This window comes from Haliotis rufescens, unplaced genomic scaffold, assembly GCF_023055435.1.
Source record: "Haliotis rufescens isolate VD_foot unplaced genomic scaffold, xgHalRufe1.0.p SCAF_56, whole genome shotgun sequence".
Classification (NCBI taxonomy): domain Eukaryota; kingdom Metazoa; phylum Mollusca; class Gastropoda; order Lepetellida; family Haliotidae; genus Haliotis; species Haliotis rufescens.
Genome location: NW_025964290.1, coordinates 1,779,836 through 1,803,732, shown reverse-complemented (window position 1 = coordinate 1,803,732; position 23,897 = coordinate 1,779,836). Strand labels below are relative to the sequence as shown.

General features: G+C 41.1%; 1 protein-coding gene across 11 annotated transcripts in view; it reads left to right on the top strand.

Moving 5' to 3' along the window:
• LOC124124581 (small G protein signaling modulator 1-like) overlaps positions 1–23,897 on the top strand; it is an 86,211-nt gene that overhangs the window by 38,323 nt on the left and 23,991 nt on the right. For 3 of the 11 annotated variants that reach the window (XM_048385258.1, XM_048385261.1, XM_048385255.1), the window contains exons 4-12: positions 864–998; positions 3,849–3,916; positions 5,252–5,406; positions 5,864–6,022; positions 7,927–8,057; positions 15,755–15,822; positions 16,553–16,717; positions 20,754–20,924; positions 21,195–21,369. In XM_048385258.1, coding sequence (XP_048241215.1) covers positions 864–998; positions 3,849–3,916; positions 5,252–5,406; positions 5,864–6,022; positions 7,927–8,057; positions 15,755–15,822; positions 16,553–16,717; positions 20,754–20,924; positions 21,195–21,369 — 1,227 coding nt within the window. The remainder of the gene's footprint in view (positions 1–863; positions 999–3,848; positions 3,917–5,251; positions 5,407–5,863; positions 6,023–7,926; positions 8,058–15,754; positions 15,823–16,552; positions 16,718–20,753; positions 20,925–21,194; positions 21,370–23,897) is intronic. The other 8 variants (XM_048385264.1, XM_048385263.1, XM_048385259.1 and 5 more) reach the window with 6 other exon arrangements.

Genomic DNA, 23,897 nt, shown 5'->3' with positions numbered 1-23,897 from the left:
ACACTTTCTTGTGGAAGTATCGTGGTATTTTTTAGTCCTATAAAGCTCTCGAACCCACACGACACCAGTTTGTAGGGACTAGATGAATAGTGTTTTTAAATATTTAACTTAAATACCCACATGTGTAAAAACTAGTGGGTAACAGAAATTTGAATACGCAGATAGAATAACTGATACCCAATGATTTTAAAATGCATGGGTAAAATACCCACAACACCAAAAGCTTATCTGGAGCTCTGGTGACTGTGTCTGGGACAGGCACATTTCGACTTCAACATTTCTGTAATACAAGGGGTACATAGAGAATCTCACCCCAGTGTCTTGATATCAAATATATCAACACGAGTTGATAAAAGTGGAAAAATTCCCAGGCTTGCCGAGGATTTTTGCCACTTTTATCAACGAGTGTTGATATATTTGGTATCAAAAGACACGAGGGTGAGATTTTATTTATCATCCAACATCATTCTTCCAACTTTTTCAATTTATAGACAGTAATTAGCAGTGTCTTCAGTGTAAAAAGTACTGCTAACAGCTTCAGTAGCAGAGCCATTAGTGATGTCATTTGATTGTGATGTCATGGTCACCAGTGATGTCGCAATGGTCTGCAAAGCATTGTGATGTAATTTCATTGCAGCGATATCTACAGTGTAGATATAGCTTGATCTAATCCAAGCGATATCTCCTGTTGGAGCCAGTTTGGGATGATAACTGATAATAATCACCTCATAATAGTTACCATTTTAACATTAAGCACGTTGTAGTGTCCCCTGGTGTTGTTTGGTTAGAGTGCTACTAAATGTTACGTCAAACTCTCCACTTTCTTGGTTAGATGTATCTATATATTGTTTCTTCTGCTTCAGGAAATCCCTTGACAATAACAAGAATCAGACGAGACGGACACTCCAGTCCTTCAACCCTAAGTATCTGTGGCTGAGAATTGCTATCTTTGAGAAACAGCTGGCCAAGATTCTTGACTACCTGGTACAAAATCACAGGTAAGTCAACAATCCCTTCAGTGGAGGGACTGCATCACTTCAGACGTTGCTCCCACGGTAGTCTGACATACTGTGGTATGGCTTAAGTAATGTTCAAACTATGTTAATCCCATCTCACAACACAAGTTAGGCGAACCAGATCCTCATCAATCTGTGACAAGATTTCGTATATGTATGTCCTCCAGCCCTTTATTGTCTTGGCCATTGCTCCCCAGGTCTTGTTACAGTGATCCGTCAGTGTTGAAATCAGTGGCAAGTCACGGGAGGTAGGCTGTAATACTGAGTGACATGTGCCTTGTGTTCCTAAGCTTTGAAACTTAGAACTTGTTTGTAAATAAGACTGGAGGTCAAACTGTTCAAGTCGTTGTTTACCTTTGCACCTATTGACATGAAGACACCACAATACTTAGCGTGTGTATTTGGGGAACCCTGCAAAGAAACTTTTGTAATATAGGGCACAAGCTTAACATCCTTGGAGGTCTTGTTCAAGGTTATTGAAGGTCACATTTGTTATTCTCTGGTACTTTTAGATGGGATGCAGGTACGATTTCATTCTGTTTTACCACCTGCATCAGTAAATTAATCAGGTTGCACCACCAAAATAGTTGCACCAATTTAGCATGAATTGAAACACTGTATTTTCAGCTATTTTTAATATTAAATAATTTTAAAGAGAACATAAATTTGAGATTGTGCTCCAGTATATTATTTGGGGTAAATCTGTATGAGGCTTTTCACATTATGATACTGGGTATCCAGCAAACAACCTTAAAAAGAAGTTTCAAAGTGTCCGTTTGTTCTGATTGTAACCTCATGAGTGACTGTCCTGGTAGTAATTGTGAAGAACTAGTTCTGCAAGTACACTGCATTCAGACCACCTGTGTGTTTCACTAATTTCCTGAACTTATGTTTCCTTGATTTGAAAAGATTTGCAGCATTTCAAAAGAATTTCCACTTTTTCCACTTTTATCAAATATAACTGCTGCCGTGCACTTGAGGTGGGAAATATTTCCTGCAGTGGGTGCAACCTGGCAATAAAAGTTGCCTGCACTAGCAATATTTCATCTGCACTGGTGCAGCTTGGATATAGTGAAATTGATCCCTGGGATGGATTGGGTAGGGAAAGGGGGTGGTGGTCTGTCTGAGAGTTGTAGACAGGTCAGCCTAATTAAAATCAGATCTTAGTTCTTGCTACCGCCAAACAAAGATCTGAGAACATACCATTATGGGTCACGTCAGAATGACCTTTCATCCGACCAATCAGAGTGTCAGGAAAGTGACGGTCGGAATGTATTTTCTAATCATGCAACATCAAAACGTTTAACACAGGGTTTTCCGAACAACAAAATCTGTCAATATCCACGTCTGTCTCTTGCTTCAGTGGGATCAACATTTGAACGGGAGACATTTTGCATTGCCCATGGAAAGTGATGTCATACAAAGTTTGTCATTCCAGAATGACCTTTTTTTCAGTTTTCAAATTGAGGATTGAGAATTGAGAATTTGTCAAAATATGTTTCAAAGCAAAGGTGCCATTTGAAACTAGTGTCATATGGGTAGGATAAAACACGTCAGAGGGTTTTTGTGCGATTTAAAACCCAAATCCAAGGGATAAAACCGAGGGGCGTCAGATTTTTAAATCTCATATATAACCCGAGGGTAAGTGTTTTATCTAACTTACAAACCAAAAAAAAGAAACTTAAAATGTTTATCAACATTTTTATGTTCCAAACATACTTTCCATGAACCTTAGGAAACAGGTGTAAAATATCTGTTACTGGTGTACAGTTAATTGAAAAAGACATTTGTCATTTGATTTTACATTTCATTACATTCTGTTCTAGCAAAATATATTTCAAGCGAGAAACGTTCAAATGTTTCAATATAAACAGAAGTTGTATTAATAAAATCCCATACAACAATCACACCGAATGTATACAAGTTTGTAATACATCATGTACATGACAATTACATCAACGGTTCTCAATAAGACAATAATATAACATCCATTATGAATAAAAACAGATAGTACTTTGATTAGAATTAATACATTTTTCAATATAGTAACAAGAGTGTTATTCTTGTTTGATCTGTCCCCAGATCTTTGTTTTGCAGTAGCAAGAACTAAAATCAGATATAATGAGATTGGTAGGGGTTTCATATGGACATGCTCAGAGCCCAATATTTGGTCCCAAGTCTGAAGCAAATGTCAGCAAAAATTCCAAAATTGGAATTGAGATTTGGTACCAGCTAATGTTTATCACTGATAACAGGACCAGTAAACAGGAAGAGTCTGTGAAGTTTTGTTTTACATGTTCCATTGAATGAAATATAAAATTACCCCGGACTTTAAGAAAATACAGATTTTTAGTTTGGAAATCCTTGATAAAGCCCTATATGGCTATTAGTTTCTTATCAATGTATCTTCACTTTATAGCATTTGGAGGGGCGGTCGGGTAGCCTAGTGGTTAAAGCGTTCGTTCCTCACGCCGAAGACCGGGTTTGATTCCCAACATGGGAACAATGTGTGAAGCCCATTTCTGGTGTCCCTCGCCGTGATATTGCTGGAATATTGCTTAAAGCGGCGTAAAACCATACTCACTCACTCACTCACTCATAGCATTTGGCGATTTCGTGAAAGTGAACAACTGGCTGACCTACTTTAGTTTATGTTTGGAGAAATATCAGTGAAGATCCTGTAATGCAGACCATTTCAAACACATGTGTAACTCTCTTCGGAGATTAAACAGAAAGTAAACTCTTCTCAGCATGATTGAACTTCTGACAAATAAGCTAAGACAATTTCCTGTTGACCTTGCTTTCAAGGAGTGTTTGTATTGTGTGTTTCAGTCGCTACTATGAAGGGGACGCTCTCATTGCCGACCCTGTCGACGGACCAATCTTTGCATCGTTACTTGGTAAGTCCCTGCTGAAAGCGGAAATTGTTCTTGGTTCCTAGTGTGTGTCGTGTGAAATGATTAATGGTGAGTAGGTTGGTTGCATTGAACATGGATGGTTGGCTGCCCTTGGGTAGGAAGATACCTCACCAATATGGGGAGTAGGTTGGCTGCATTGAACATGGATGGTTGGCTGCCCTTGGGTAGGAAGATACCTCACCAATATGGGGAGTAGGGGGGCACAATGGCTGCATTGAACAGGATGGTTGGCTGCCATTGGGTGGGAAGATACCTCACCAATATGGGGAGTAGGTTGGCTGCATTGAACATGGATGGTTGGCTGCCATTGGGTGGGAAGATACCTCACCAATATGGGGAGTAGGTTGGCTGCATTGAACATGGATGGTTGGTTGCCCTTGGGTAGGAAGATACCTCACCAATATGGGGAGTAGGGGGGCACAATGGCTGCATTGAACATGGATGGTTGGCTGCCCTTGGGTAGGAAGATACCTCACCAATATGGGGAGTAGGGGGGCACAATGGCTGCATTGAACATGGATGGTTGGCTGCCATTGGGTGGGAAGATACCTCACCAATATGGGGAGTAGGTTGGCTGCATTGAACATGGATGGTTGGCCGCCCTTGGGTAGGAAGATACCTCACCAATATGGGGAGTAGGGGGGCACAATGGCTGCATTGAACATGGATGCTTGGCTGCCCTTGGGTTGGGAGATACCTCACCAATATGGGGAGTAGGTTGGCTGCATTGAACATGGATGGTTGGCTGCCCTTGGGTGGGAAGACGTCCAGGTGGGCACAATTGCTGGAGGGTAGATTTTGCTTGTTGGTGTGACCAAATAAGATTGTCAATGACCAAATTTTAATGTGTGTAGTTTGATTTCATGTGGTATCAATGGATATTTCATTATACAGGAGAAATATTTGGTTGCATGACCAGTGTTTTAAATAATTTTAAAACCCAACAAGACAGTTGGGCAGGTGACCCATAAATGTTGCCTCCCCATCTGCAAAGTTACCTCCCCGGATTCAGACATTATAAATATTGAAAAGTCACGAAAAGTAAGAGACAAATCGTATCGAGATTCAGTAGAAATAATGCAAACAATTACTTGAGAATATACAAGGAGTTATAATAATGCTGAATATGTAAGTAGTCTTAAAATCATCTGCCAGACAGTCGGACAGGTGGAGGAAAATTTCATGCCGCCCGACAGTAAAGTTACCAGCTATTGGCAGGCAGTTATTGCCGACACTGTTCATGACATCAGTTGAGATTTAGTGCAATAATCTTGAACACGACATTAAACCCAGTTTCACCTCCCTCCCCGTTTCCAGTTGGTCCGTGTGCCCTTGACTACACCAAGATGAAGACGTCCGACCACTTCTGGACGGACCCCCCGGCAGATGAGCTGGTTCAGCGTCACCGCATCCACTCCAGCGGCAACCATGCATTCACCTCGCCCGGGTCTCCAAAACGACCAGGACTGCAGGTATTAAGTTTGAAGGAGAATTGTTTCCAATTAAATACAGGCGATGACAAGAAAACTGACAAGAATCTCTTTTGATAAAGTAAAAGACATAAAGAAGTATCCATGGCTCTTTTCATACTCTGTCATAGACTGACTGACATAACATAAATACATCGTAACATAAGTACCCTATCATGCACTTACGCCAGTCTTAGTGCTAAGATTGTAACTTTAATGCTCTATCATAGATTTACGGCAGATAAAGTAACTTGTTGCCCATTTCAACAAATCCATTTCAGCGCTAAAATTGTAAATTTTATGCTTTTGGTTTTGTGTTATTATAACTGATTTATACTTAAATATTTCAATTTTAACGTGATGTATATAACACTGAGTTGTGTTGAACCTGATCCCTAAGTGTGAATCTGTGCTATGCTTGTTTCCTGCTGGTTCTGGTCAGCTACTAATCTACCAACAGTGTCTGTCTGTGTGTCCCCAGCTGCGGCGGAACCCCAGCTCCAGCAGTGAGGACAGCCCGAAGGCGTTCCACATGTCGGCCAGGGAATACGTGGAGTCACTGCACCAGAACTCCAAGACCACACTGCTGTATGGCAAGAACAACGTGCAGGTGCAGCCGGTACGTCCCACGGATCAACTCTCACTCGATTGTGCAGTGTATAATGCCTCCATTCTGTACTGTTAATCAAACATGCATGTCTGTCAAAGGGAACATGTTACTCTTTACACAATGCATCATGTGAGCTCCAGGCACAAATGATGTGATGGTTCGTTGTTGGTTCCAGAAGGAGGACATTGGCCACCTGGCTGGGCACCTGTCTCTACACCAGATAGACTCTGATATGTTGGTTTGTTGGTTTAAGAAGGAGGACATTGGCCACTTGTCTAGACTCTGATGTGTTGGTTCGTTGTTGGTTTCAGAAGGAGGGCATTGGCCACTTGTCTAGACTCTGATGTGTTGGTTCGTTTTTGGTTCCAGAAGGAGGACATTGGCCACTTGTCTAGACTCTGATGTGTTGGTTCGTTGTTGGTTTCGGAAGGAGGGCATTGGCCACTTGTCTAGACTCTGATGTGTTGGTTCGTTTTTGGTTTCAGAAGGAGGACATTGGCCACTTGTCTAGACTCTTATGTGTTGGTTCGTTGTTGGTTTCAGAAGGAGGGCATTGGCCACTTGTCTAGACTCTGATGTGTTGGTTCGTTGTTGGTTTCAGAAGGAAGACATTGGCCACTTGTCTAGACTCTGATGTGTTGGTTCGTTGTTGGTTTCAGAAGGAGGGCATTGGCCACTTGTCTAGACTCTGATGTGTTGGTTCGTTGTTGGTTTCAGAAGGAGGGCATTGGCCACTTGTCTAGACTCTGATGTGTTGGTTGGTTGTTGGTTTCAGAAGGAGGGCATTGGCCACTTGTCTAGACTCTGATGTGTTGGTTGGTTGTTGGTTTCAGAAGGAGGGCATTGGCCACTTGTCTAGACTCTGATGTGTTGGTTCGTTGTTGGTTTCAGAAGGAAGACATTGGCCACTTGTCTAGACTCTGATGAGTTGGTTTGTTGGTTCCAGAAGGAGGACATTGGTCACCTGGCCGGGTACCTGTCTCTACACCAGATAGACTCTGATATGTTGGTTTGTTGGTTTCAGAAGGAGGACATTGGTCACCTGGCTAGGTACCTGTCTCTACACCAGATAGACTCTGATATGTTGGTTTGTTGGTTTGTTGGTTCCAGAAGGAGGACATTGGCCACCTTGCTGGGTACCTGTCTCTACACCAGATAGACTCTGATATGTTGGTTTGTTGTTGGTTCCAGAAAGAGGACATTGGTCACCCGGCTGGGTACCTGTCTCTACACCAGATAGACTCTGATGTGTTGGTTTGTTGTTGGTTTGTTGTTGGTTTCAGAAGGAGGACGTTGGCCACCTTGCTGGGTACCTGTCTCTACACCAGATAGACACTGATATGTTGGTTTGTTGTTGGTTTCAGAAGGAGGACATTGGTCACCCGGCTAGGTACCTGTCTCTACACCAGATAGACTCTGATATGTTGGTTTGTTGATTCCAGGAAGACATTGGTCACCTGGCTAGGTACCTGTCTCTACATCAGATAGACTCTGATATGTTGGTTTGTTGTTGGTTTCAGAAGGAGGACATTGGTCACCTGGCTAGGTACCTGTCTCTACACCAGATAGACTCTGATATGTTGGTTTGTTGTTGGTTTCAGAAGGAGGACATTGGTCACCTGGCTAGGTACCTGTCTCTACACCAGATAGACTCTGATATGTTGGTTTGTTGATTCGAGAAGGAGGACATTGGTCACCTCGCTGGGTACCTGTCTCTACACCAGATAGACTCTGATATGTTGGTTTGTTGGTTTCAGAAGGAGGACATTGGTCACCTGGCTAGGTACCTGTCTCTACACCAGATAGACTCTGATATGTTGGTTTGTTGGTTTCAGAAGAAGGACATTGGTCACCTCACTGGGTACCTGTCTCTACACCAGATAGACTCTGATATGTTGGTTTGTTGGTTTCAGAAGGAGGACATTGGTCACCTTGCCGGGTACCTGTCTCTTCACCAGAGTGGGGAGGGCCTCATGATCATGTGGACACCTAACCAGCTCATGAACGGATGCTGTGATGAAGTTGGGGAGGAAACAGACCGCAGGTAGGTCATATGACCCGTGTAGTCACATGATCCTAGATCACTTGACCCCCCAGGTCGCATTACAAGGTCACATGATCATTTAGGTCAGGGTTATCAACTAGGTCACATGATCACCTAGGTCACATGATCAACTCGGTCACATGATTATCTAGGTTACATGACCAGCGAGGCCATATGTTCTGCGAGGTAAGTATATAATGTAACCTCCAAGGACCCCTGAATGTCGCTTGATTAACTAGGACATATAGCCTTCCTCAGGAGTGCTTCAACATCCACCATGAGAGTAGTGATTCCAATAATTAAGATAAGATTAAGATAATCATAACAGCTGTACAGAAGACCCACTTGCATGAGTCATGGTACCAGCAACTCTGTGTCTGTGACTTAGTTGATTGTGTGTCATCGTCAAGGTGACATTGTGACATTGCTCATATCAATCACTGGATTGTGTGGTCCAGACTTTGTTATTTGCAGGCTGCTGTGGTTATGGCTGGAATATTGCTGATTGCAGTGTTAAACTACAAACAACGAAACAATATGTAACATGATTTAATGCTTGTTGGCTCCCTTATCGGCTTCTGTTGTATCGGAGCAACACACGGACAAACACATTTCAGATATACTTTCTGTTGTTTTGTACAGCTGTTGTTTGCTCTGTGTTGTTCCTTACTTTGATCTGTTGTTTATTTCCCTTTCTTCAAGGTTGATAAAACTCGTAAGAATTGGTTTCCTTGATTCATTGTGTAGAGTGCTGTAGAGGTGTGAGAGCAAGGGCAGCAGACTAGACTAACCCATGATAGGCATAACTAACATAGTCCCGGTGATAGATATATAGACCTGGTGGTTGATGTGTGGACCTGGTGGTAGATATATAGACCTGGGGGTTGATGTGTGGACCTGGTGATAGATATGTGGACCTGGTGGTTGATGTGTGGACCTGGTGATAGATATGTGGACCTGGTGGTTGATGTGTGGACCTGGTGGTAGATATATAGACCTGGTGGTTGATGTGTGGACCTGGTGGTAGATGTATAGACCTGGGGGTTGATGTGTGGACCCGGTGATAGATATGTGGACCTGGTGGTTGATGTGTGGACCTGGTGATAGATATGTGGACCTGGTGGTTGATGTGTGGACCTGGTGGTAGATATATAGACCTGGTGGTTGATGTGTGGACCTGGTGGTAGATATATAGACCTGGTGGTTGATGTGTGGACCCGGTGATAGATATGTGGACCTGGTGGTTGATGTGTGGACCTGGTGATAGATATGTGGACCTGGTGGTTGATGTGTGGACCTGGTGGTAGATATATAGACCTGGTGGTTGATGTGTGGACCTGGTGGTAGATATATAGACCTGGAAGTTGATTTGTGGACCTGGAGGCTGAGGATTGTCAAGGGGTTGCATTAGTTGGTGCTTACAGGTCTGGTTACGATCATCTTCCCAAGGCAAGGGAGATAAATCACTCTAAAAGTCCATTTTGCACCCTTCCCGAACTAGGCTGGTATTATGGAGTTACGTTTCGGCTGGACTAACGAGTCTATGCATAGTCCAATCGTGCATAGTCGTGCAGATTTCAGGCGATTGCAGTATCTGCAAATCTTTTGCAACGCCAACTCGTTGTCAACAGATATTTTCCAAATCTTTTCATGTTTTCAAACAAGGTGCTCACGTGATTTGACACACCTCGCGTTGTAAGACATGTTTTATCACAATATAGATCATGATTATTGATCAGATCGTCTTGACTGGGCGCCGCCATTCACTTTGAAGCAAATGCAAGTGATATGAGAGATGGAATCTGATTGGTCCATAGGAGAGGCATAGAAGGGACATAACTCGTAATAGCCACTGGTGGCTCTACGATCCAGGAATACCCGCCTAGTTCGGCAAGGGTGGAAACTGGACTTTTAAAGTCAGTTAACTCTCTTGCCTCGGGAAGATGGGTTATGATAGAAATACTGATATTATTCTTTTGAATGAAAGGGATGATAATATATTATATGCCAGTGCAATCTAAAATTTTGATTCACAGTTAACATGTTCATCCTTGCTGCTACTTCTAGCATCATCCCTAGCCCTGTAAGCTATATACGTTCATCATATTCTGTGTGTCTTACCTTTTCAATAGAAAATCTGTTTAGTCAATAAAGTGCTGTCTGTAAAAAGAAACTGATTGATGCAACTATTCTAAGAACCTGCCTTTTTTATTTCTGCTTTGTTGTTTACTTTTGCTATTTTTGTTTTCTGGTGCTACCTGTGTGAATACTCAATTGGTAACCATGGTAACAATCACAGCCAGTTATTGCGACGGAGAGCCAGTCCTAAGCTGTGAGTAGGTCTTGCAGGAGTCACGTCCCTGATACTCTCGAACCATCTTCCTGTCGAGGATGGTGCGTCTGCATCATATATACTATATCCATACTCACCTTCCTTGCCAGTGTAGGAGGGTTTGGCCTGCATCATATATATCCTATAACCCTTCACACCTTGCCAGTGCTCTTTGCTAATAGAAAATGATTTGTTTGCCCATATATCTGCTGACGACTCCCTCCCCCCCCAAAAAATGATTCATTTTTAGATCCATTTCTTGAACCAAATTATTTCTTTAACCTGATTTGGAAATTGTGAGCAGAATCTCTAACAAATTGTTGATTGTAAGTTGACAAATGTTATATTGGGATAACACTTTCTCAGATTCTCATACCTTTTTGGGTTGAGCCTCGGTGGCTGAGTGGCTTCGATCGCTGACTTTGTGTGCTGGTACCTCACTCTGGCAGTGAACCGCCTCCGTGGTCTAGTGGTAGAGCGTCCGCCCGGAGACCGCCTCCGTGGTCTAGTGGTAGAGCGTCTGCCTGGAGAGCGGAAGGTCCAGGGTTCGATCCCGGGCCGCGTCATACAAAAAGACGTTAAAAGATTGTACTTGTTGTTACCCTGTCTGGCGCTCGGCATTAAGGGGCTAAAACAAGGACTGGTCGGCTCGGAGTCAGTATACTGTGTCTGAGTGGGGTATTCATGTTAAACTGCGGCATGGTATCTCAGTGAGCTAGCACTATAAATCGGCATCAGTCCGGACTAGTACAAGCAGCCACACACACACATACACGTGCATGCACGTCGCTATATAAGTGCAATAATCTTGGACGCGACGTTAAACCCAATTTCACCTCACCTCACATCACTCTGGCAGTGTGTTCGAATCCCAGATGAGACACTAGAATCTGTACTTTACAAAGAAAGTGTTATCCCAAATAGAACATTTGTTACATTTGATCACTTTCTAAATGGCATTGTGCGTTCCCAAATTGTTGATTGTCTTTGAGAATTCCTTATCATGACCAATTTGACATGAACCGTGTCTTTTTGTCCACCTTGGTGTTCAGGGTGAGTGTTTGTTAACCTCACACCGTCCTGAAGTGTCCGCTGGAATATGGGCAAGCCAATATGTTTTCCGGGATGGTTCTGTGCTTGAATGTCTGCATGACAGGATATGTGGCCTTGTTTGGGAAAACACCAGCGCATGATTGATAAACATTATCAAACATATATTCACGAAAAAACAACAGCTATCAAATAGCAAATACCTTCTCTATGTTTGATGTAAAATGACAGTTATCAAATAGCAAATGCCTTCTCTATGTTTGATGTAAAATGACAGTTATCAAATAGCAAATACCTCTCTATGTTTGATGTAAAATGACAGTTATCAAATAGCAAATACCTCTCTATGTTTGATGTAAAATGACAGTTATCAAATAGCAAATGCCTCTCTATGTTTGATGTAAAATGACAGTTATCAAATAGCAAATACCTCTCTATGTTTGATGTAAAATGACAGTTATCAAATAGCAAATGCCTCTCTATGTTTGATGTAACATAAAGACACGTAGTAGAAAGATTGAAGGCAGTTGAAGGCATTCAACATGTGTATTGAAGTAAAGGTTGGTGTCCGTGGAAGCCTTCTCGATCTATCAGGCTAATTAAGGTAGCGATAGAAATTGGCAAGTGTCCTCCTGTAGTCCTTGCCAAACTGCCCAATACACTTATGTACTTATGGTGTCAGATGGACTTGTAGAAATTTGACATTTTTAGCGTTTTTTCTATATGTTATCATTATAAGGACTAGTAGACTAAAAATGCTAGTTAAAATCACTGATTTAGGGTTTGGAGACCTTAGCTAAGTCCACTCCTGGTATATATTTACACATTGTGCACACTTTCACCCTCAGGGGTTGTTGGGTAGCCAAGTGGTTGTAGTGTTTGCTGGTCATGCTTGAAGGCCTGGTTTTGATTCCCCACATCGATACAGTGTTGAAGACTATTTCTGGTGTCCCCACCCGTGATATTGATGGAATATTGCTGCATGTGTGTGGTCATGCCCATTCACTCATGTAATTCTCATTAGATATGAGAAGCATGCATCAGATGTGAAAATGCCCCGCTGGGATTCCCCGGTGTGATTGGTCCCGAGCAAGGACTGCTGGCTGTAAGAGGCGTAGTTTCTTGGCCGATGGCATTTCATCAGAGCGGATCATTGCTCATGATATCAATCACTGGTTTGTCCCAATTATTTACAGGCCACAGACGTGTACCTGGAATATTGCCGAATGCTGCATGAAAAAACAAAACAAACAAAATGCCAACTAAAATGACAGTAACCATGGTAACCTTTTTTAATTGTTTCATGATGACTCTTGCATGGAATCCTTATGTGACTACGCAAACTATGAGGGTGTTAAATTTCTCTGAGAGGCATTTAGAAGTTGAAGTACTAAGTAAGGACAACATATATGGAATAACAACTTCTTTAGTATTATTTTGAGCGACGTTTCGGCCAAGGCTGCTTGATAGAACCTACACCGAAATGTTCTCCTAAATGTAATAAAGAAGTTGTTCATCTATATGGCTTTTCCTTAGGCCAAAAAATAATAGCCTTGGTTTAAGCGTTACATATGGGAATGTCACGTTTCACAAAGCACTCATTATTGGCTACACTGTCTTGTGCTGATACACTTAACACTGACTTGTATGAAGCCATGGTAGGCGAGTATGACATTGTCTGTGTGCTCACATCATACCACTACGACCAGTATGAAGCCATGTTAGGCGAGTATGACATTGTCTGTGTGCTCACATCATACCACTACGACCAGTATGAAGCCATGGTAGGCGAGTATGACATTGTCTGTGTGCTCACATCATACCACTACGACCAGTATGAAGCCATGGTAGGCGAGTATGACATTGTCTGTGTGCTCACATCATACCACTACGACCAGTATGAAGCCATGGTAGGCGAGTATGACATTGTCTGTGTGCTCACATCATACCACTACGACCAGTATGAAGCCATGGTAGGCGAGTATGACATTGTCTGTGTGCTCACATCATACCACTACGACCAGTATGCTAGTATGACAATATGAAGTATCCCAATAGTGTCATGTAACAATAGTGGTACTTCCCACGTAAAGTCTGGGAAGTACACCTGCGTCACAGGGCCACGCATGCACGAATACGGTGTTAGCGTTGGGCGTCTCAACATGCGTGATGCCCGTGCACCCTTTCGAGTTGAGTTGATTGGTTCAACTGTGTCATATGGCCCAGTAACGCAGGGGTAGCATTATGCAGATGGCTGTTTCAATGAATGCTCGTTCCACCCGTGACGAACAGGTCTGGTTGTTGATGAAATATAGTGATAGCTAAATAGACAGATTTGTTATTCATGCACCGATTGTCTTTAAATGTAATATCCAGTTATGTATGACTGTTTGATAATCTCATACCAACTTTGACTGGAGTAGGTCCGATAGTTTTTCAGATATTGTAATAAACGTCTGTACCTTAAATTACCTTCCCGACTATAATAATGACCTTCAGTAGCCCAGTGGTTGTGTCTGGTGTGTCCTGGACCAGGTTTGATTCCACACATGGAAGGCATTCTTTGTTTCCGTGCTGAGTGGAATGAATTAATCACCTTGTTAAGTTCTACCCTCGTGCAAAGGAGATATATGAGCACCCAGCACTGTATGGAGTCTTCTGTTGATTCTGTGTCTGTTGACAGTTTCTATTTCTGGGACTAATGATGACATCTGTTTTACTGAATGTGATTGCATGAGTTTTTAATTCTTTTTTTGCCCACGAAAAGCAAGTTTTCACTTTTTGATTTTTATGCTTGATTTCCATTAATGTGAATTAATGAGCACATTTTCTAAAAAAAACCCAGTGATTTCCTTCAGCTAAAACAAAAAATAGCAGATACACTGAAATTGTGTTAACTCAAACTTCACTAAGATGTAAAACCTGTCACAGTGTTCGCTAATTCAAAGTTAAACAACAAACAAACAAACATTGCTCCATTGTCTTTTCTTTATGTTCAGTCTAGGTCTCGGGGTAACAACTGGCTTGTGCCGAGCTGATCTTGTTTGAGTGAGGGATATCATCAGCCCTTAGATTGCTTCATAACATTTGATTGTACAGAATGGTTGCAGTGATATTGGCTAGAAGGCGAGCTAGCCTTGCCTCCCTTCCTCACTGTTGGATACATCAACATACTGTTTCAATTGTCTCCCTTTCACAGTGTGGTATTCAGTTAAGTCCTGTTAATCCGACATGGTTGGTTGTATATGATTATGTTGGATTAACCAGTATGTCAGATTAATTAAGTAGTATCAACGTTTGTGATAAAAAATCGTACAACTACACGATAGATAACTATACAAACACGTAACAAAGAAAAGAAAACTGAAATATTCATATTGTTATGTTACAATGTTAGCGGAATATGTTTTCTAATCATGCAACCTCTAAAGCTTAACACAAAACAACTGTCACGGACTGAATGACCTATTCAAAATACTTTAAAAAGCATAGTCTGGAAGTCGCAAGTTTGAAACTAGTGCCCCAATGCTTAAGAAAGCTGCTTTCTAAATGGCTAACGTTGACTTCCTGTTAGTCATTTCATTGGTTAGTCATAGTTGTGAAAGGTTGTTCTGATGTGACCTTGCTGTGATGGGATGCCCTCGGCAATAGCGAGGACTTGTATCTGATTTTAATGAGATTGAGGTAATCTAAGCATGTGATAAATCCTGTTTTCTTTATTTAAAGCATTAACTAAAACTATTTAAAGCATTAATTGTTTATTGTTAAGTTTAAATCTGCAGCTGTCTTGCATCAAAATACGGGCTGTGTACTCGCGGGCAGATGACCACGGAATACGCTGATCACTGTGTTGGATTAACGAGACTGATTAACATGATTAATGAGTGATTTCAGTATTTCGTTGCAAATTAGGTGTGTTGGAGTCGGAGTGCGAGACTGTCAAATTAATGGGTCTAAATAGCACTGATTGAATCGGTTCCCATCATAGTGTCGGATGAAGCCGATTAACAGGTGTCAGATTAACAAGACTTGACTGTACATTATCATACTGCACCAGCTGTAACTGCTGGGTGAAATAAGCACAGAGCATAAACGAAGTTGTAAAGTTGAAACAGCAGAACTGATTTTTCCGTTAATTTAATGCCTATTCATTTTTTTCTTTCTTTAATTCATATCTCTTTTATGGGTGCCGCATTTATATTTTCATATTTCTTACTCAAAGAATTATTTGTGATATTGTCTATTGCCATGGTTACCATGGTTCCCTCTTCCATTGGAGCAGGGATGTGCTACATGTTGGTTCATCTTTTTACAGCATGTACTGGGAGTTCGCCATGACGATCTACGTTGATGAGATTGTCTACATCCACTGCCACCAACAACGTGAGTCGGCCATCTTCCTCAAGGGATTCATTCATTCATTCATTCATTCATTCATTCATTCATTCATTCATTCATTCATTCATTCATTCATTCATTCATTCATTCATTCATTCATTCATTCTAGTAAATTAAGATATTAACTGTTAAAAATTAGCACAGAGGTCAAAGTGCTTGTTTGTCCTGCACAAGTCCAGGATTTGATTCTCCACATTGATTGATTGATTTATTGATTGATTGATTGATTGGTGCTAAAAGTACATATTTGAAAAATAGGCAGATAAACGATACAAATGTATCACAGAAAAGTTTTTGTAATCAATATGATTCAACCTTGAAAAAAGATGGCAAGGTGCTTGATTGTAATTGAAAGAGAACAGATTAAGAATTTACGAGTGCAACTGCCTCATGCAGACCCTTGCTCTTGCTTCAGTCCACACTAATTGCAGGCCTCAGTGATCTAACTGGAATCAGGGCAGAGGGGTAGCCCCATGGTGAGAGCGTTCACTCGTCACACTGAGTTTGCTTCCCCACATGAGTGCAATGTGTGAAACCCAGTTTTGGTGTCCTCCGTTGTGATATTGCTGGAACATTGCTAAAGGCGGCGTTAAACCATACTCACTCACTCACTCACTCACTCACTCTCTCACACTGGAATATTGAAGACATTGTTCAACAACATCCACTCACATGCTAAGCTTTGTACTGACCACGCCCATCATGTTCCTTGCAGCCGACTGTGGGGGTACGATTGTCCTGGTGGGCCAAGACGGAGTGCAGCGGCCTCCCATCCACTTCCCCAAGGGGGGGCACCTGCTGGCCTTCCTATCCTGCCTAGAGACTGGGCTCCTCCCCCATGGGCAGCTGGACCCCCCTCTCTGGTCTCAGAGGGGGAAAGGTAATCACCAAACTTGTGATCAAAAGCATTCCTCACTTGAAACGGGGGTGGCATTAGGGAGATATAACATGTCAGGCAGTGGAAGTCAGTGCAGTCATTTCTGGAATCTTTTAGGTTTAATGACTAACCTTTTGTCATGAACTTGTTGATGTGAGACTTTTGTTTATGTTCTGAAATATGTGAAGCCCATTTCAGGTGTCCCTTGCCGTGATATTGCCGCTGCAATATTGCTACAAGAGGCATAAAATAATACTCACTCACTTATGTTCCAAAATGAGAAATATGAATAAGTGACAGTGGGGTAGCCTAGAGGTTAAAGCTATTGATCATCATGGTGAAGGCATGGGTTTCATTCCCTACATGGCTGCGATGTATGAAGAACATTTCTGATGACACCTGCCATGCTGGAATACTGCAACAGCAGCACACCTTACTCACTCTGAAATAAGATGATTTCATATGGGGATGTTTTTGATGATGTGGGAATGTGTCTAGCGCATCATTCCTGTTGGTAGACTGCATGACAGTAGGCCCCTACACCACCGTCCTGGACTGAGTAGATCACTAACAAGTGCCCCTACACCACAGTCTTAGACTTAGCAGATCACTAACAGCTACACCACAGTCCTGGACTGAGTAGATTACTAACAAGTGCCCCTACACCACAGTCCTGGACCGAGTAGATTACTAACAAGTGCCCCTACACCACCGTCTCGGACTGAGTAGATTACTAACAAGTGCCCCTACACCACAGTCCTGGACTGAGTAGATTACTAACAAGTGCCCCTACACCACCGTCTCGGACTGAGTAGATTACTAACAGGTGCCCCTACACCATCGTCTCGGACTGAGTAGATCACTAACAGCTACACCACAGTCCTGGACTGAGTAGATTACTAACAAGTGCCCCTACACCACCGTCCTGGACCGAGTAGATCACTAACAGCTGCCCCTACACAACATTCCTGGACTGAGTAGATCATTCACAGGTGCCCCTACACCACAGTCCTGGACGGAGTAGATAACTAACAAGTGCCCCTACACCACAGTCTTAGACTTAATAGATCACTAACAGGTGCCCCTACACCACCGTCCCGGACTGAGTAGATCACTAACAGGTGCCCCTCCACCACATTCCTAGACTGAGTAGATCACTAACAGCTGCCCCTACACCCCAGTTCTGGACTGAGTAGATAACTAACAAGTGCCCCTACACCACAGTCTTAGACTTAATAGATCACTAACAGGTGCCCCTACACCACTGTCCCGGACTGAGTAGATCACTAACAGGTGCCCCTCCACCACATTCCTAGACTGAGTAGATCACTAACAGCTGCCCCTACACCCCAGTTCTGGACTGAATAGATCACTAACAGATGTTGTTTATTCTGTGTGATGTTGTTGGTTTTGTTTAGATAACGTGACATGCACTGATCATTGTGCTTGCTTTAGACATTGTATTTCACATGTATTTTTGAATCATAGTTTAGTTGAATTAAAGTTTCAAATTAAATATATTGTAGACTGTTAATAAGTTTGCTTAATAGTTAAATGAAGTATTTACATCATGAAGTAATTATTCTTCATCAGTGTTAGAGCACCATGCTCAGATCCATGACTTCAACATAGGAATCTTCAATATAGGAATATATTCAAAATGGCCTCAAGTAATTTCTTTTATTTTAATTGAGTCATTCAGATGCAAGAACATCTGTGGTGTATAGATCTGTCAACTGTCTTTTATTTCAATGATTCTGCTTTGATTTATGTAAAAATCTATTCCCTTTGCTGTTGGTTGTATCTGAAATCTCAGCTACCTTATCTGAGACAGAACGAACATGCATATTGATTGCTCCAGCCAACTGAACCTTAGTTGAGGTTGTGGAGAAATATTTGTATTTCCTGGCTTTCAAGGAACAAGGGTACATCTATGACACTTCTCTGTTTTGATTTGGCCCAAAATTGTTTGTTTGACAAGTAATATCAAAGTCACAAGTTGTTCACAGTAAGCATAAGACATTCCATGTGTTTCATTCTGTGAAGGGGGCATTGGTGCCCCATCATCTTTGCCGAGTTGCATCCATTGGCCACACAAGAAACCTTTGATTGTGGGTTCCAATCCTGGTTTGCCCCTATTATGTTGCCCCTTGTGGGTTTAACCAAAGTGGTAAACGTCTGAGCCCTGCATCACTTTGGGCTTTCCTCCCACATTAGTCAACAAACCTTGAAATAACTGGAATACTGCTTGTGTTTGATGCGTGATAAAAGTGTTACATATGTTGGGTATATGATAAAAGGGTTACATAAGTTGGATGTGTGGTAAAAGTGTTACATAAGTTGGATGTGTGATAAAAGTGTTACATATGTTGGGTATATGATAAAAGTGTTACATAAGTTGGATGCGTGATAAAAGTGTTACATATGTTGGGTATATGATAAAAGGGTTACATATGTTGGATGTGTGGTAAAAGGGTTACATAAGTTGGATGTGTGGTAAAAGTGTTACATAAGTTGGATGTGTGATAAAAGTGTTACATATGTTGGGTATATGATAAAAGTGTTACATAAGTTGGATGCGTGATAAAAGGGTTACATATGTTGGGTATATGATAAAAGGGTTACATGTGTTGGATGTGTGGTAAAAGGGTTACATAAGTTGGATGTGTGATAAAAGGGTTACATAAGTTGGATGCGTGATAAAAGTGTTACATAAGTTGGATGTGTGATAAAAGTGTTACATAAGTTGGATGTGTGATAAAAGGGTTACATATGTTGGATGTGTGATAAAAGGGTTACATAAGTTGGATGTGTGATAAAAGGGTTACATATGTTGGATGTGTGATAAAAGGGTTACATAAGTTGGATGTGTGATAAAAGGGTTACATATGTTGGATGTGTGGTAAAAGTGTTACATAAGTTGGATGTGTGATAAAAGTGTTACATAAGTTGGATGTGTGATAAAAGGGTTACATATGTTGGGTATATGATAAAAGTGTTACATATGTTGGATGTGTGATAAAAATGTTACATAAGTTGGATGTGTGGTAAAAGGGTTTCATAAGTTGGATGTGTGATAAAAGGGTTACATATGTTGGGTATATGATAAAAGTGTTACATAAGTTGGATGCGTGATAAAAGGGTTACATAAGTTGGATGTGTGGTAAAAGTGTTACATATGTTGGGTATATGATAAAAGTGTTACATAAGTTGGATGCGTGATAAAAGTGTTACATATGTTGGGTATATGATAAAAGTGTTACATAAGTTGGATGTGTGATAAAAGTGTTACATAAGTTGGATGTGTGATAAAAGGGTTACATATGTTGGATGTGTGATAAAAGGGTTACATAAGTTGGATGTGTGATAAAAGGGTTACATATGTTGGATGTGTGATAAAAGGGTTACATAAGTTGGATGTGTGATAAAAGGGTTACATATGTTGGATGTGTGGTAAAAGTGTTACATAAGTTGGATGTGTGATAAAAGTGTTACATAAGTTGGATGTGTGATAAAAGGGTTACATATGTTGGGTATATGATAAAAGTGTTACATATGTTGGATGTGTGATAAAAGGGCCACATAAGTTGGATGTGTGGTAAAAGGGTTACATAAGTTGGATGTGTGATAAAAGGGTTACATATGTTGGGTATATGATAAAAGTGTTACATAAGTTGGATGCGTGATAAAAGGGTTACATAAGTTGGATGTGTGGTAAAAGTGTTACATATGTTGGGTATATGATAAAAGTGTTACATAAGTTGGATGCGTGATAAAAGTGTTACATATGTTGGGTATATGATAAAAGTGTTACATAAGTTGGATGCGTGATAAAAGGGTAACATAAGTTGGATGTGTGATAAAAGTGTTGCATAAGTTGGATATGTGATAAAAGTGTTACATATGTTAGATGTGTGATAAACATGATAAAAATGTTACATTTGTTGGATGTGTGATAAAAGTGTTGCAGATGTTGGATGTGTGATCAATGTAAATCTTTGAGCTAATCTGAACTTTACTCAAACTTACAATTTTGCAGTTTCTTTCCCTACAGGCAAAGTGTTCCCCAAGTTGAAGCGTAAGGGCAGTCGTCTGTCGAGCGGCAGCAGCCACGGCAGCCAAGGCAGCACCAGCAGCTCGAGTGCTGACGAGGACGAGGCCACTGACTATGTCTTCAGAATCATCGCTTCCTTCAAGCCTGACCTCATCAGTAAGTATGTGCACATGTGGGGACCTCGGCCGTCTATTGGTTGAAGTGTGACTATCCTGGGACACAGTATTTGTAACTCAGAATGCAGACAGAACAAATTCTGTTTGTTTATTTGCTTGACATTTATTGTGCAAATGGTTAAATTGTGACATGGCTGGTGAGATAGCAAGGTTTGATACTGAGTATGGTCATTAATTATGCAAATGGTTAAATTGTGACATAGCCGGTGAGATAGCAAGGTTTGATACTGAGTATGATTTGCTCTTTCAGCTGCTGAAATGATGGACCCGAAAGCCAAACCTACAGGAGAACGCTCCCCTTGGCCCGTGCGTCGCCACCTTCCCCCCAGCCCCCTGGCGCAGTCCTCCGTGCAGTCGTACGCCCGAGCGCAGGAAGTTCAGAACAACACGTGTCTCACCCAGTCGCAGGCCAATCACAGGTACCTGTACGTGTTCGTCCACACATAGCGGCATGCCAACCTGCAGAACACCACCGTACTGATGTATCTAGTGCCCTGTGCCAACTCCACTGTCTTGTTCCTAGCGCCCTGTTCTAAGACCGTGCAAAGTTGCCTTCATGGTAGTCCCCCACTCTTGTAAGTTCCCCATCCACTGCTGTCTCATATCAGTCACTCTTCATGTTGCCACAACATTTCTCAAATCTCACTCAGTTGCCTCGTTTTTAGGATGACTTAAAGGGGAAGTGTACACGCAAAAATTACTTTCTTTCTTTTTCTAAACAAAACGCAATTTTAGAATTAGTTAGTATCTGTTTTTGAAAATATACACTCATTTTTTTCACAGTGAAAGTAGGAAGCTCACAATAGTGTGAAAATGATATGCCGTTATAAGGCCTTCGTTTTTCGAGCTAAACAGGCCTGAGTTATCTCCCTTAGATTATGACGTAATTGGTGCCTATTCAACTGGGTCCCTGTCTATTCTGAACGCAAAAGATATCAAGTACAAGTTTTCGGTAAAACAACATGGCCTACGACACACTCTGGCGCAGTGGTGACTCAGCATAACACTATGCTGGCTGGCATCTGAGACGCTAGAATCACACACCTGTACCTACACCACGTGAAGCGGCTCTAACAAAGCATGATGACGTCATAATGTTTATCAATTGGCACCAATGACGTCATATTGCAAGGGGCATAAGCCATGGTGTTTTTGTTATGGAAATAGAACACTTGGTAAATGTGAAAAATATAAATCGTTTTAATGCAAAACATATGTTGATTAATTGTGATATTTTTATATTTTTGTCTATGACACTTCTAGGTTAACACTTTTATTGTGGAAAAAGTACAAGAAAATTAGGTTCATTTCCGTGTGAACTTGCCCTTTAAGAGACGAATCGTTCTCTTTACAAATAACAGTTTGTGGTTTACTGAGTTCCCCTACAACTGATTCAAGGTCTGTGAGAGCCCAGGGTGCTAAATACATCATGCTGTTGCCTTTCAAAGGATCACAAGATGGTGTCTGTTTGAATGATATTGTTATATTGAGAAACAATGTACACTACTCAAAAGTTGTTGAAGAACAACTGTAGTTGACTATAGTTAATCTGTCAAAGCCATTAACTATAGTCATATGAAAAAATCTGAAAATAGCCATGGCAGATTAACTGTCGTCATTTGAAAGATTTGGGTATTCTTTAACTTGTTTTAAGTAGTATTATTTATCAACATGATCACATTTCATAGTTTTGACAACTAAATTTACCATGGTAGTGATATGCCAGTGATTGTTTGAAAGGGGTACGGGTGTTGTAGACGGTTGGCATGCAAGTAGTGTCATTGTTGTCAAAATTGAGTTTTATTACAATTTGCGTGTTTTCACACCGTTGATCAAATCAATGCAACAGATTGACATCTGTATTAATTTTTTATATTAATTTGAAGTTGTCATTGGGTATTTATCTTTAGTCCTGCTGTGTTCAGTCATTGGGCCCACATAGGGTCAGTGAAGTTAGGTCAGCATTTTACTACTTTTGTATTTCCAAGTCGTCTCCAAAACCAATGAGGCAGTTATCCCCAAACTTTGCTGGGATGATTCTCCTAGCGGTCTGTGTCAAATATGTTCCGTTCTCCATCCAAAGTTTAAGTCAGTTTCCATAGCAACCATTTGGGCCATTGGTCCTCCATAATGGCAGGTACCGACGACCATTCTTTGTATTTATATTTTAGACACAAATGACTTTTATGATGCCGCCCAGTGTGTTTTTGGTCCAGTGAGTTGAAAATGTTTGAAGGATCAACAACTATTTCTCCAAATATGTTCAGAAATGAACTCTTAGCATTGATTTCTATGCAGAACTCTCAGACTACACTTTATAACCACTCCTTATTATCATCTTTATTGCTCATGTGAGTCTACAACACTATCAGATTTGTGATATATGTTACATGGAGTCAGTGAGTAAAATCAGTCAATGTGTAAAATGGCTATAATTGTCACTTGAGCAATTTACAAAATGACTACATATTTCAGTCACTTTACAAGGCAACTCGCACAACTGTCCATTTATTTTATTATAATAAATTCCAAGCATGTTCATGTTGAGTTCCAGCCACCAGCGATTGAAAATGAGAGGATTAAAAAAAATAAAATGTTTTCACACATGTTTTTATATTGTGGCTTCTAATCTGTCATAAGTAGACTTTTGTGATGTTCTAAGCCTTTTTGAACTTCTTAAGAAGTGTTAGTCAACCTCTTAAATAAATGGACAGATGTTTCAGTTAATTTGTAGAATGACTGAATTATTATGGCATTCTGTAAATTACCATCTTACACATTAGCTGGGACATATGAACTAGCATGAATGAGAAGGATTTCGATCCTACTGTATTTGGAAATTTCCACTAACATTTGCCACAGACTTTGGACCGAATTACGTATTCGTGCGCCCTGCTCTAATAAGCGCCCACGGTGATATTTGCTAATATATTGGCAAGTGAACAATCCCAAT